The sequence below is a fragment of the Magnolia sinica genome, chromosome 18 (genome assembly GCF_029962835.1).
Source record: "Magnolia sinica isolate HGM2019 chromosome 18, MsV1, whole genome shotgun sequence".
Taxonomy (NCBI): Eukaryota; Viridiplantae; Streptophyta; class Magnoliopsida; order Magnoliales; family Magnoliaceae; genus Magnolia; species Magnolia sinica.
In genome coordinates this window covers 54,828,602-54,844,598 of record NC_080590.1, presented here as the reverse complement: position 1 = coordinate 54,844,598, position 15,997 = coordinate 54,828,602, and the positions used below count along the sequence as shown (strand labels likewise).

The 15,997-nt window shown below is 40.1% G+C and overlaps 1 protein-coding gene across 2 annotated transcripts in view; it reads left to right on the top strand.

The window, feature by feature from the left end:
- The first annotated feature begins 727 nt into the window (after window positions 1-727).
- The window catches only part of LOC131232673 (rhomboid-like protein 15), a 31,470-nt gene continuing 16,200 nt past the window's right edge, over window positions 728-15,997 (top strand). The window contains exon 1 of one of the 2 annotated variants that reach the window (XM_058229072.1): window positions 728-935. In XM_058229072.1, coding sequence (XP_058085055.1) covers window positions 912-935 — 24 coding nt within the window. In that variant the 5' untranslated portion in view covers window positions 728-911. The remainder of the gene's footprint in view (window positions 936-15,997) is intronic. The other variant, XM_058229073.1, reaches the window with a different exon arrangement.

Here is a 15,997-nt window from a genome sequence, read left to right as displayed (position 1 = left end):
TAGTTATTACGTGGGTAACAACTTAGTGGGTGTTACCTAACAATGTGAGGCTCACCTTGATTTATTTTTTGTATATCCATGTTGTCCATCCATATGTTTTTACATCTCATTTTAGAATGAGATCTCAAAATTTAGGAAGAGCCAAATCGAAGGTGGACCATACCACTAAAAACAATGATGAATGACTATTAAAAACTTTTTTTGTGGGCCACAAAAGTTTTGGATTAAGTTATATTTGTATTTTCCCTTCGTCCAGATCTTCTTGACATTATCAACAAATTGGATTGCAAAGAAACATTATGAAAACCTTACCATGGGCCCTTTGAATTTTTTAATGGTGAAGCACTCAATTACTACTATTTCTTGTGGTGTGGTCCACCTAAAATTTGGATCTTCATAACTTTTGGCACCCCTGAGATTAACCAGAAGAATTGAGCCCTTGAGAAGGAGGCCTCTCTTCGAGAAGGATTTTCCTGGTAGCAAGGAATTTTTTTTCTACAGCAGGAGAACAGGGAAAGACACGACAAGAGAATCCTACAATATTTTGAATATTCCGAAGGATAATTTTATCATTTTTAAAAGTTTTGTTAAAATTCAAACAAATATTTTAAGAGAAATGACTCACCCTATTTCAGTAAGTTTTAAGCCAACTTGCCAAAATCACTGACAATGACATTTTTCGAAATCTAAGTTTTACCAAATGCACCCTGAAAAAACCCCAGCAAAATAACTCGCCGTGGACGTGAAGTTCCTCCTTATGTCGAAGGTCATTTTGGTCATTAGGCCACAACCAGGACAGCGCTTTCGCGGAACTCCCGAGAAGACCCTGGCACGAGAGAGAGAAAGAGAGAGAGAGAGAGTAAATCGAGTTTTGGAGCGGGAAATTTCGTGCAAAATCCAGAAACAGAGAAATGAGATCGAACATCGTCTCCGAGGTAATGAAAATCCCACCCCCCGAATCTCGACATTTCTTCTCCTTTCTCTTCGCCTATCTGATTCTCATTCCCGATGCTTAGATTATTCTAATCATTTTCTTTCTGCAAATATCTCAACCCTAATTCCATGGTCAAGGAAATTCCTTTCTTCTTTTTTATTTTTTTGAATTTTTTGAGGCCGAGTTTACTATTCGTTACGAATGGGAAAGTTTCCCATTTGCTGGGCCCATAATTGGTACATCCAAGCCATTGATCTGAGGTCCCCCAACTTGGATGAATCATGCCTTAAAAATCTTTCCTTTCCTCAACTCTAACATTTCCATTGTTGGCATGTAAATCCATGGTTGAAAAGAAATGCACTAACAATCCACATTCCAATTTGGGAGATTTTTAAGATGTGGTTCACCCATGATGGTTGACCTCAGATCAATGGGTTGGATAAACCAATTGTAGCCCTCATATGCATAGATTAGGTACCAAATAGCAATGGATTTTTTATTTTATTTTATTTTTTAAAATTTTTATATTGATAAGATTCATTTTTAGTGGCTTTTCCTTCTAATGCTTATCGAACGACAATTCAGCTCCGAAATGCAAATGCTTGATGTAAGGAGAGGAGCAGAAATAGTGGGCGTTGTTTCTCTGTTAAGTTACTGTGAATTTGTGGGTTTTTCTATGACACGCTCCTTAACATATCAAATGGCCTGATTCTTTGAGGGAAATCGTACCTCCTAATTGAGTTATTCATTCATTTTCCAAAATATCATATGATTATCTGCATAAATAGGGGAAGATACTTGACTCACAAGCAGAGAGTAACCCGAGAAACTCGACCAAATCAACTAATCTAATACTTGCTGAAAATAAAGACAATATAAATTTAAAAACATAAACACATTCTAAAATAGGAATATAGAGAGAGAAGGTGTTTGTCATGCTAATTGGTCATGGCAGGTCCCATACCAATGGGATCACAGCTGGCATGTGCCAAAACAACATACTTTTGCTAGATACAACGCTCTCATCAGGTGGGCCCTGCCATGCAGATGCCCTGACCTGAAAATCTGGAAGGTTGCTCATGGTTGGGTTGCAGGTGTATGGAAAGAAATAGGCACTGAGAAAAGGATGTCTGACCATCAATTTGAGGTAAAGTATAACCCACCTGATGAACCGACTGGCCTAGTTTGGCCATGGCATCAACATGGTAGGCAAGGGCCTTCTGATGAGTGGCTTGGGTCTTGCAAAGTCTCTTGGAAGGACTCTTGTGAATTGCTTTCCATTTAACATAAGTTACAAAGGAAACATGAATTTGAGTGATGTACTGCCATTGCTGATTTCACGCATTCTATTTACAATTATATTTATAGCAAAGGGAACATGCTGTTTTGGTTTGAGGTTGTGGGAACAAGGCATTGATATTAGTGTCTTTGTTGGAGGAATTTTGCAATCAATGAAGATCATGATTGTTTCTAGAGACATGGGTTTTAAGATTTTCCATATTCTTGATAATTCAGGGAAGGGAATCGGGTGTTTTTTGAATTTGAATGGATAAATTGGTTGTTAGAACTTGATCATTTGCTTTGGTGAGTTGTATCCAAAATAAGAATATTTTACTTTTGAGTGTGTTTCGCTTTACCGGGATAGAAATGTGTGCAGCCTGGTTGTTTGTGCAGTAGGACATGCGTGTAGCAACTAGCAAGAGGAAGAAATATTTGTTCTCATTGGAGGGGGTTAGAAAGAGGGTATGTACTGTATATCTTTAGAGGAAGATGTACGGATGGTGAAATTTCCGATGAAACAAGAAATAGATGAGGCCCAAAGACGGGGAAAGGAGCGATGATCTCTATGTGAGGATTTGTCAATATATACTGTCATCATCATCATCATCATAGCCTTGTCCTAAAGGGTTGGCTTTTTAAATCATGTTTCCCCAATCAATCCTATCCCTATCCTCGGTAAATGAAAAGCTTTCGTATCCTTTCTCATCACCTGACAAGTATTGACCACTAGCTTAATGAAGTAACATAATGAACATATGAGTACCTCCACATGAGTACATCTATGAAACAACACAAAATAAACAATCTCTCACTTGATAATGCTAGGCCAAGAAGTAACTAAACACACGCTTGATTAGACTAACTAATCCTACCAAACTTGCTGCTTGTGGTGTGTTACCATGGGATCTTCCCCAAGAACATCATCATAGCCTTGTACCGACTATTTGGGGCCTCTATGAGTCCTGTCTCACTTATCATAATATTCGAAAGTGGAATTCTCATGATACTCTTGGCAAATATCTAATGACCAGCTGCCCACTTGGCATTAACACTCTTTGCCAGGTGCATATTTCACTCAAGAACCAATCTGATTGTTTACCAAATGATGTTCCTACCCAGCATATAATCTATACCTAGAGCAAAATATGCCAGTGTGTCTGCTAACACATCCTTGCGATGCAATGGTGAGACTCTGAGGGCATGCAGATCATCTATTGGACAATCATCTTGCACAACAAAGCTTGAATCTATCTTGCCATTAGTAGGTAGTGGTTTATAGCATGTTGTGTGATGCACACACTGGCATATAAAAGAGTCGCTTTTGTAACTAGCGGTGTCATCTAATACTTAGCACCGTGCAAATAAACCTCATTGAAAAACACCAGATGCAGTCATTTTGGATTTCCATATCCATCTCTAAACGGGCTTTCTATTTTAACCAGATTAATGAATAATTTATGTCTTGATATACTAAAATTTGAAGTGGCACCTCTCTTAAAGGGTCAACTATTAGAGTTGTGCCCTAGAAAACCAATGTGAGCCCTAATCCCCTAGTCGTGTGGATGCGATATGGTCAATCTCAGTCATAGATCATGGTGCCCTTGTGCCCTTGTGGATGGACATTCTGATGTACCTTAGCTAATATATGGTAGATGAATATGGGTTATGTGAGGAGTGACTCCTCGGGTCGCCCTTGGGAACTTGAGATTGGACACGACGGTTGTTGACTGAAGAGAGTTTTGATCTATGGATCTCAATACCCTGTTGAGATCAATACCTTGTTGAGACCGTCATAGGTACTTAGGACACTTGTGGACATCATATTATGAGATGTACGATTATCCTCTATGAAGGGATTGACTTGGGTCACGATTGATGATCTCTATCATAAGAAGTTGGCTTGGTGTCAGCTGTGCCTTTGCCCTCACCCTACATTATATGCCATGGATAAAGGATCCTGATATTGGACCATTGGACACTGGCATTGGAGGATTGAGTTCAAGTCAATAGTCTGGGAGCCCATTAGCCTGGGTTATGACGTATGTAATCAAGGACTTTGTATGAAAGATGATTAATCCTTAAAAGTTGAGGATGTCTAAGAGTCCTGATCTTGATTAGACAATTTTGGCTCTTTTTATAAGGCTAGTGAGAGGCCATTACAAGTGGGTGATACGCCCATTAGGAATCATTGGTTCTCATGCGAGCTAACTAAGGATCTATTGGATTTACTTAAGGACTTGTTTATTGTTAGATTTGATTAGATCATGGGCTCATCAAGTGGTTTTATCGTTGGGCCCATCACTTGGAAGGTTTTTGACTACTTTTTAAAGGTTTTCAATTGTTGAAGTTTTGTTTTAACTGTTTTGATAGCACTTGTTGATGATCCGATGGTTCACTATTTGATCATCATGAGGTATAGATATTTAGTGGATGACCTTGACAATGGAAGGATTAGATCATGAGTATATACATGGATAAGATGAATAAACAAATTGTCCTCATAGTAGGGTTATAAAGAACTTCATAGGTGGTCGTGTGCCATACTTGTGTACATCCCTCAAACTTAACTCATAAATTAGATCCTATCTTAGAGAGGAGGCATTGGAAAGTGTTGGATGTCCCCTTAGGTGTCACTAGAGAGAGAGAGAGAGAGAGAGAGAGAGAGAGAGAGAGAGAGAGAGAGATCACATCTTGGTGCAACTTGGTCATCGACTTAATGAGATCTTGACGCCTGAATCACAAAGAAATGGACAAGATTACACCCACAAGAATATTATAATAGAGTGGAAAAGAACTTCATTAATATAAACCATCTTTATAAAAAAATGATATCAAACTTCTTCTCTTATAATACTAAATAAAAACTTAGAAAAAGTTCTTCCCCCCCCCCCCAAAGGCTCCAAGTGAATCCTTAATGGGAATTGATGCAAGACATGAAATTCAAATATGATGTGCAAGATTTCAGGCTTAAGATCATGTTAGTTCAGAAACAATTACACAAATTCCATATCCCACATAAAAGTCCAAACATTCAATTAAAGGGGAATCTGCACGGGTCCAGGCTTACATAGGCTGGGACTGGATCAATAACATTATGGACCAAATGATGCTTAAAGGGAAATAGAAATCAACCACGCATGCATAAGAATCAGTCCCTAATCCAAGGGATTCCCCAATTTCAATTCAAGGAACCCTAAGGTGGGAAAAGAGGCAAATCAATTAGGGATAATGTAATCTAGGGTTAGGGTTTATGAAATTAGGTATAAAAAGAGAAAAATAGAAAGAAACGTGAACCTGAGACAACCCTTGTGTGTGGACAGCGGGCCAGGTGGGGACGCATCTGTGCTCGAGGCTGGCCGCACGTGTGGTGGGGGGCTGAATCCCAAATTGACTCCTTAGCCTTGGTTGGCCAGGGGGGACTTCTAACCCTCTAAATATTGTGGCGATTCGACGTGCGGTGAGGGCGTGGTGCTCCATTGAAGTTTCAGCCTTCCTGTAGGTCCAGATTCTGGAAACTAGCTGTAGGGGGGATGAACAGCTGCAAAACTGAGGGAATCAAAGCAAGGATGATAGTAGAAGATGAGAGATATGGATGGGAGAGGGTAGGGGGCGGATGTGGATAGATGTGGCTTCGTACCACGGTAGTTAGCCTTTCGAAAGGGAGGGCTTCGCACCCACTTGAATTTTTCCACAACTCAGAAACTTAGAGAGTAGAAAAACTTGCAGAAATTTTTATTAAACTTCAATGAATCAAAAGAACTACAAGGGGTGCCTATTTATAGGGAAAACCCTATACCCCAAAACTCGCGCCATGTGCGCCACTATTACTTAGCGATGAAGTAAACCAAAACAAAAACCAATCAAAGAAATTTAAAGCGTTCATGATGTTCTAAATAATATAAATAAGCAAAACCTATAGTATGAAATTAATCCGACTAGTGGGCCACGATCATGGGATCTCATGATGGGCTTGACTTGACTATCGAGTCCACTCTTTTGCACCAAAACTCCGTCTTCCAACCAGGAGGCCCTCCTTGGACGTCGTCATCGAGCCAGATTGACACTGGGGCCCTCCCTCTCCTTTCGTACGTGCGTAGGGGGTGGCGCGTGATGTCCCCATCAAGAATCCCCCCCAACTAAGAGATTGATTTCAAATCAATCATAGTTTACTTCAAATCGATCATCCACCTTGTTATAGGTAAAAATGAACTGGTTAGAAAGATGAGGTCGGCTCGGATATCCGTGCACGTCGCGTGGTCGGCTGGCGTCGATCCTTTTCAGGGAGCTCCTCAACTGCCAGATAGTAGCAGTGATCCATCGCTAGGAGATCTGCCTGCCTGCCTGATGGCCTCGTCCGCCAGGAGATGAAGTACCTCCGCTTTCTTAGAAAGAGGACGAACACCGAGCTCTCCCACGGTCCCATCTATCTCCGAGCTCTCGCTCAAATCCCCTGGAGAAGCATTCGAGGCACGGTCCTGCATAGGACTAAACGTGGAGCTACTACACTCACGCTGCTCAAGACCTGCAAGGGAGTCCCCACACCGTACGATAAGATGAAGATGATGGTCATCCCTGGTGCCTCTAAGACTCCATTAAGGTCCCAAAGGAAGGGAGCCCGGCCCCGGTGTTCGGATACAACCTTCGCGAGCAGATCGACAATTTGGTCAGAGCCCAAGGATTCAATGCCGAAGACCTGTTCCCATGACACAAATTGCAATGTTAGAGGGAAGCCCGACCACAACCTACCAAAGAGCCCAACTCAGGAAGGTCTTCCTTAGGATGGTTGTAAACTTGAAACCATGAGATCGGCTCGGATGGTCGACCTCGGTCTCTGGCCACATGTGTCTTCAGATCCCGACCATTCAATCTTATCACCACCGAAGATCTCGGGAAACGGTTGAGAAACAGCTGCTAAACGCATGCCTATGATTTAGGGAGCGTTTCTCTCCATGTAATCGACTCTTGGCCTATAAATAGAGGATCAATCTACAGTGAAAAGTATGCACCAGTAAACCCCCAAGTCTATTGGACCTAGATCGCTTGATTCTAACTTAGGCATCGGAGGGTCCCCCTGCTACAGCCAGGGTCTTCTTTGTCGTCTTCGTGTGCAGGTACCAGGAGGTCCAGCGGGGGTTAACCAGATTTCAGCATCAACACACCTCAATTGGAAAAATCCTAACAATAGTAAAAAGCAAATATAGAAAATCCTAATTACATCTCTACATCAGCTACCCCCCCCCCCGATACACACACACACACACACATCATATCTTAAACCACATTTAAATCATTCTCCATATCTCCCAAAAATAATAAATTGCAATCCTTGATTTAGGCCCCTAAATCTATAAATAAAGTCCAAAAATCAACACATGTTGGGCCCTTTGGTGGGCTGTAGGCCTACACCTTTGCTATGTCCTATAGTGGGCCTTGGGACTGCATCATTCCCCCCAGGTTGGAAAGAACTCGACTCCGACGAGTTGGGTGCTTCATACAAGTAGTATAGGTTCAGATCCCATTTTTTCAATTCATCGCCCATGATCCATGTGCATTTAGAATAAGGCTTGTTCTTCCATTTCACCAAGTATTGCATGCATTGGCCTCGTTGAGCATCTGTAGTCTTCATTTGCAACACTTGTTTAACATCTTCCTTTTGTTTCTTTGGGAGTTATCAATAATGGCTTCATATTGCACATTAGATTCTTTTCGTAGTACTCCAATAAACCCGCCACATTGAAAGTCAGTGAGATATCAAAGTCATTTGGCAACTTGATCTCATAGGCATTGTTAGTTTGTTACCCAACTTCCTCTTGATTCAGCATGGACCAATCTTCTTAGACTTGAACATGTTGTAAGTTCCCATCGGAAACTTTTCTTTGTGGAGATAATAAGTTACATTCTTTTTATATTGCCTCCCATCGATGTTCGTTCGCAGCTTTTCGGTACTTGGTGTTGCTATGTTCAATCTTCATCTTTATTTGAGCTTGCAAATCTTGGATGTGCTTGGTGAAAGCATCAACATCTTCTCTCCCTTAATCTTGTACCAGTAATGGTACTAATTCAAATACGTGACGTGGACTTCTTTCACTTGCGATCTCATATGGGGATTTTTTGGTAGTACAATTTACCGAGTTATTGCAAATGAACTTGGCTTCAAATAGAGCCAAGTCCCATTGAGGTACATTATCACCTACGATACTGCTCAAGAGGTTACCAAGGCTCATGTTGACTTCTTGGTTTGGCCGTCTATTTGAGGTTGATATGTGCTAGAGAATTGAAGCTTAGTCCCCAGTAGCTTCCATAATGTTCACCAAAAGTGGCCCACAAACTTCGAATCACGGTCCAAAGTCGGTACCCTGTGAAGTTACACAATTTCTTTGAAAAATATGTTAGTAATATATGTAGCACTCATCGTCCTTTTATATGGAATGAAGTGGGTTATTTTCGAAAAGGTTCTACCATAATGAAAATCGAATATGTTCCCTTTTTTAGTCTTAGGAAGGTTCAGATTAAAGTCCTTAGAGATATCCACCAATTGTGTGACTGGAATGGGAAGCAGCATATAAAGGTAGGTATTTTGCACATGTCTTGTGGAGACTTGGCATCAGCTTCACGACACATACGGGGCTACTAGCATTTTTTCCTCAACCATGGCCAATGTTTTATCCCTTCCAAAGTGTCCACCTAGTTCTCCATGTAGCTCAAATAGAATCTTCTCTCATAATGATTCTTCGACAATGAATAAACGAGAACCTCGGAATAGATATCCATTGTGTGAGATGAATTCGCACTTTGGATCTTGGCCATCGACATATCCATTGAGTACTTTGCCACAAAATGGGGTCGTCTTTATATCGTTCTTTTTAATTCCTTGAATCTAATGACCCCCACGGCGAGAGTTCCTAGGTAAACCACTCTGGCACCCTCCTACTCAAAGCATCTACCGCTTTGTTTTGACTTCTAGCTTTGTGATGCAAAAGGAAAGTATATTCTTATGGGAAAGCCATCCACTTCGCATGATGGGCATTTAACTTCTTTTGAGAGTTGAAATATCTCAACCAATGTTTTCTGTATTGTTATTGCGTAATGTATCACACCCTTAGGATACAGATACGTATCGGTTATCACATGGGATATATCAGTTATATCGCGTAATGCATCGCTATTGTTGGGAAACATGGGGGAAACATTGAGAAATTGGTCAAATTTTTCAATGACATAATGGATTGTTAAAAAAAGGCATTGATATACACTTAGAAATCAAAGGATCACAAAAAACAAGTGCATATAATAACTAGCCTTTGTAAGCAAGGTATTCCGTAATGGTAACGGTGGCGATAACGGCCACCACCGTTACCTTTACTATTAGGGTCATAATGGGTGTTACTGCTTCTCGTAGCGGCCATTATGGTTACTTTTTTATTGAAAGAAAAAACCCAAAAATAATGTATCTGCCTTGTAACGTTGGAAAAAAAAAATAAAATCGAAAAACTTGTATCTGCCCCATAACAAATCATTAAAGAGATGTTACGGCCTTTACATGGGGCATAATGGGTCGTTAGCGACGGTTATGGGTCATTTTTTCCATAATGGCTATTACGACCCCGTAACGTGTAATGATTGCCACACTTATCTTTACAGCACACCATGTTTGTAAGGGGTCTTGATTTATGTGTCGTTTGACTGAACTCATGTAAGTAAAGAAGTAGAAAAAATACCTGTGAATAATGTGTGTGGTTGTGGCTCAAACCTGCATAGAGTTGTGTTGTAGCTCAAAATATCTCCATCTTGACGGGGCTGAGCATAGTATTGCTGCTCCACAAACCAACACCCAGGTCAATAGTAGAATGATACCAGTGAATATACTCTCTAACATATCGTTGGTACTCATCCTCTCCAATTTGAGAAAAAATTGACTTTTTCTCAATTTTTCGCAAATTGGACCCATCTTCTCCCAAATCCCAAAATTCGAGTGTCTATGATGATGATTTCATCAAACACTCCTAGATACTCTAAAATGGGGGCCAATTGACCGTTGATTGAAGTGAAATTTTGAATTTTTTAACATTTTGAATTATCTGTTTTTCTCACAAATTACAAAGAATCACTAGATTGGGTTACATACATGTTTGATTTTGTGTTTGGACACAGATTGCAACTGATTTGTGAGAAATTAGAAATTTTTTTTTTTTTCAAATTTCTACAACTCGGTTTATCTCCCCCAAATCTCGAAATCAAGACTCTAAATCCATGATTTTTCATTCAAACATGAAGAATTATGAATTTGTAACCATTTGACATTGATTTAATATGATTTATAGAAAAAAGGATAAAAAAATCGAAAATGCTCACTTGATAGAAAAGGTGGGATATATCATCATTACCTGTGCGTTTCATATCACACAGGTGGGATACAAGATATGTCGCGGGATATATTGGCCGATATCGTTGATATTGAAAACATTGATCTCAACGCCTTGTGGTCTAAGTAAATAATCAATTCCCGATGAATTAGGTAATGTCTCCAATGTCATAGCGGCTGGACCACCGCATATAACTTGAGGTCATACATAGAGTAGTTTTGTGCATCATTAACCTTCTCTTTAAAGAAAGTGATTGGCTTTCATTCCTAACTCAACACCGCACCAATGCCCACATTTGAAGCGTAGATTTCTGCTTCAAAGACTTTATTGACGTCCGGACGTGTAAGAACTTGAGCCTTCTGTCATATTCTTTTTTATGGCATCGAGCATCAATCCACCACTTTAATCCATTTGAACTTGCTTCCTTGCATGCAATCGGTGACAGGCGTGCGATGATGGTGTTGAAATTCCAGATAAATCTCCAGTAAAATGTTGCCAAGCTATAAAAAGAACGAATCTTTGAAATGATTTGTAGGGCAAGCCATTTTACAATGGCCTTGATTTTCTCTTGGTCAACCTTAATCCCTTTTACAGACAGAGTATACCCCAAAAACAAAACGCTAATGACAAGGAACATTTTTCAAAGTTAACAAATAGTGATTCCCTTCGTAGTACTTAAATTATTTGTTATAAATGATTAGGTTGAACAGATGAAGAAGGACTAAAAATAAGAATGTCATCAAAATAGACAACCAAGTACTTTCCCATAAAGGGGTGGAGTACCTCTGTCATCAACCTCATGAAAGTGCTCGGCGTGTTTGAAAGGCTGAATGGCATGACAAACCACTCGTATAAAACCCGTGTTGAGTCTTAAATGCGGTCTTCTATTCGTCCTCTGCCAAATACGTATCTAACGATATCTGCTCATCATATTGATCTTTGAAAAGATCTTCATTCCATGTAGTATGTCCAATGTATCATCCAAGCAAGGAATAAGAAACCAGGACTTGATGGTAATCTAGTTGATCCCATATCCTCTAAGATCCATCTTTCTTAGGAATTAAACTCTTTTGTAGCTACTTAGTGATCTGTCGGTGGTGCTTGGCATATTTAGTTAGATTCATCCGGTGATGCGCAAGATTTGGTAGACTCGAACCCACACTAAATCAATGTGGTGCTAAATGTTTCTCATAGAAGGAAGTCCATCTTGGAGTTCTTCGGGCACCAAGTTGTCATATTCGTGAAGGTGTTCTTGTTTAGGAGGTGGAACATCTCACTTTTTCGTGTCTTCTTTAACAACTAAGACATAGATGATGCCAGTCTCCTTGCTTTTCTCGTCAAACTTCTGCACATCGAGTGGTTTTTGACTCTCCTCTTTATCAAATTTGGTTGTTGAAAGATATTTCATTGGACACAATGTGATACTAACACCATCCTTTGCAAAGGAATAGATGTTGGCCTGAGTCAAATGCATCATATCTCGGTCCTAGAGCCATGGTCGCCCTAACAAAATGTGGCAAGCATCCATGGGGACCACATCAAACCACACCTCATCCTTGTACTTAGATCCAATAAAGAAGGAAACTAAGCACCTGGAGTTATAAAGAACTCCCATTTTCTTTAACTAATGAATCTAATATGTTCGTGGATGCTTATGTTCATTGAGTTTTAATTTGTCCACCATTTCTTATGAGACAATGTTCTCACTGTTTCCCCTGTCTGCCAAAATAGTGCGTATCTTCTTGCCAGAAGTACAAATGGTGTGGAAGATAGCGTTGCAACCATTGCCCTTCATCTATGATGCAGGATATGAAAATTAAATATGATATGCGAGATTTCAGGCTTAAGATCACGTTAGTTTAGAAACAATTACACAAATTCCATATCCCACATGAAAGTCCAAACATTCAATTAAGGGGAATCTATGTGGGTCCAGGCCTACACATGATAGGGTTGGATCAATAAAAATTATGAACCAAACGATACTCAAAGATAAGAAATAATCATCCACACATGCATAGTAATCAGTCCCTAATCCAAGGGATTCAGAAATTCCAATTCGGGGAACCCTAGGGTAAGAAAATGAGAATAAAATTAGAGATTTGAATAATTTAGGGTTAGGTTTAGGGATTTTGGGTGGAAGTGGAGTGAAAGAGGAGAGAGACAAACCATAGAAGTACCGCACGTGTGGACAACAACAATGGCCCAGACGCACGTGTGTGTAATCTCGGCCGCACATGTGTGGGGCCCACTATTCAGAAAAATGCCACCTTGGCCCTGGTCGGCCAGGGATGGACTCCAAAACCCCCAAATCTCAGCTCGATCCGAAATACGGTTTGTGCGTGGTGCTCCATCGAAGTTTCAGCCCTCTTGTAGGGCCAGATTCTGAAATTTTGCTGTGGGGAGGAGAATTGCTGCAATAGATGATTGATTCGAAGTGTAGATGATGGGGTGAGATGAAAAGAAGGGATGGTAGAAGATGGGTAGTAGAGATGGTGATAGATGAGGGCGAATTAGGATAGATGTGGCTTCGCACCACGGTAGTTAACCCTTCGATGAAGGGAGGGTTTCGCACCTAATTAGGCTTCACAACTCAGAGAGTAGGAAAACACAATTTTTATTAATCTTCAATGAATCAAAAGAACTACAAGGGGTGCCTATTTATAGGAAAACCCTAACCCCAAAACTCGCGTCATGTGCGCAACCTATTACTTGGCGATGAAGTAAACTAAAATAAAAACCAAACAAAGAAATCTAAAGCATTCATGATGTTCTAAATAATAACAATAAGCAAAACCTAAAATATGAAATCAATCTAACTAATGGGCTATGATCATGAAATCCCATGGTGGGCTTTTCTTGATTGTCGGGCCTACTCTTTTGAATCAAAACTTCGTCTCCTAACTAGGAGGCCCTCCCTGGGCGTCGTCATCGATATAGATTGACGGTGGGGTCTTCCTTCTGGCGTACGTGCGTAGGGGGCGGCGTGCGTGCACATGTGCGCGTGATGTCCCCATCAATTAGCCACTTGAGGTGTCGATAGCATGGTCTGTTGAATTACCGACGACTCTCCCTTATCTGACAAATCTTCTTCAACATGCACCTCATCCTCATATGAATGTTCTTCATATTTTGTCCACCTCAACTTTCATGGGCATGCGATCAAGAGTGTCTACAATATATTTTTCTTCCTCGACTAAAATTGCTTTAATTGTTGACTGATGTTCAAGACAGTGAAAAGAATGATATCCTGGTTGCTTGCACTTCAAGCACACGAAAGGAGTGTTGCTTTGCCCCATATTGGGTGTACTAACCCCTCATCCATAACCACCTCCCCTGGGTTGGGGCTTGGCTTTATTGTTGGACGTTGGCCCATCATCCCTGGCCTATGGAAGGCCCTATGGTTGCCTTACGTGGAAAGCTAGCATGTTGTCTCGTCGTCGATGATGGCCCTCGTGGGGCACCAAATCATTTCCTAAGTCCCCAATTAATTCTCCTCAACTTTCTATGCAAGTATATATGCATTAAACATTTTAAATACTTCTTTGAAAGCTAATTAATTTATGATATTTAGGTTAAGACCATTAAGATATTTTGAAATCTTTTGGTCTCCATACTCACGAAACTTTGCTTGTAATGTCAAAGTATAGAACTCCTTGGTGCATTTATTTACCGACTTGTTCCCTTGACATAGATTGTTACATCTTTGTTAGAAGTCACATGCATATGTCACGGGTATACACTTTCTTTTTAACTTCTTTTTCATCTTTTTCCAAGAATTTATTTTCTCCTTACCTTGATGGATTCGTTTGACTTGGAGATTATCCCACTATGCTAATGCGTGATCAGAAAACTTATAGCTACTAACTTCACTTTTCGATTATCCGCAGTTTCTTTGTACTTGAACACCTTTCCCACCTTGTTTAGCCAATTGATGAAGTCGTCAATATGCAACCAATCATGGAATTTCAAAATATTTACCATAATTTCAGGCTCTTTGTTACATTTCAATAATCGAAGGATTCGATCATTGGTGTCTTCACAACCAAGGCCACTTGTTGTTGGTTAGGACCTTGGTGGGAACCTTCACTTACGTGTCCATGTGCTCTAACTTCAGTCTTCGGGTTCCCTTCATTCCGGAGCTCTCCCACTTGATTAGTAATATTGCCTACTGTATACGTTAGTTGATCTACTCGCTCTGTGAGTGCGTGTGGATCAATTGAGCTACTTGCACGAACTCTTCCTGTGTCACCTCTTTCGAGTCATTAGGAGATGACGTAGAGTTAAAAAATTCCAAAGATGATCGATTTTGATACGAAATGGTGCAACACAATTATCAAGTCAATGAGATCTTGACACCTGAATCGTAAAGAAATGGACAAGAGTACACCCACAAGAATATTAGAGTGGGGAGGGAGAGAACTTTATTGATATCAAACTTCTTTTGTTATAATGCTTAAGAAAAACTCACACTTAGAAAGATATTGGAATCACTACTTCCAACACCAACTCCCCGTTTTATAGGCTCTATGTGAATCCCCTTAACTAAGTGATTGATTTCAAATCAATCATAGTTGACTTTAAATCAATCTAATCTACTTAAGATGGTAAAAGTCTACAATAGTAAAAGCAAATATAGAAAATCCGAATTACATCTCTAAATTAACCCCATATCTTCGATTACATTCCCTTCATATCTTTGATCACATTTTAAAATCAACTCACTTATTTTCTAAAATAATAAATTACAATCCTTGATTTTGGTCCCCAAATCTATAAATAAAAAGTCCACAAATCAGCACATGTTGGGCCCTATGGTGGGCTATGGGCCTACGTCATTGCCGGGCCCTACAGTAAGCCTATATGGGCCATTGGCCTGCATCACATCTCCCTTCCATCTTCTTTTCTCCATTTACACCTAGGCGTGTGGGGTCCACTTGTGGACGACAACGCTCTGACCTATTCCAACTCAGCATGAGAATGGGGAGAGAGACCTATAACATAGATGATTGGCATTGGCAAAAATCAGAGGAAAAATCACATCGCTATCTAATTATGGAAAGTACTCAAAATATTGGTATCACTACAAGTTTCGCTAGTCGGGGAGACAGAAACAATATCAATATTGCCGATAACAAAAAATGCAGGGAAATATGGGGAAAACGGTGGAATTTTCCAGTGAAACTTCAAGAGATGCTAAAATACACATATTTGCATATTTAGGAATAAAAAAATTGCAAAAAGAATGCATACATAATAAGTTTCCATTTAATGGATGCCTAAAAGCATGTGTCTCAGAATCAATTAGTCCAACCATGCCATCAATCCAACCAATCCATCTCACCATTCATCCAACCATCCAACCATCCAATCATCCAACTTCCCATCCAAACATCCATCGATATTTCAGAATATCGAT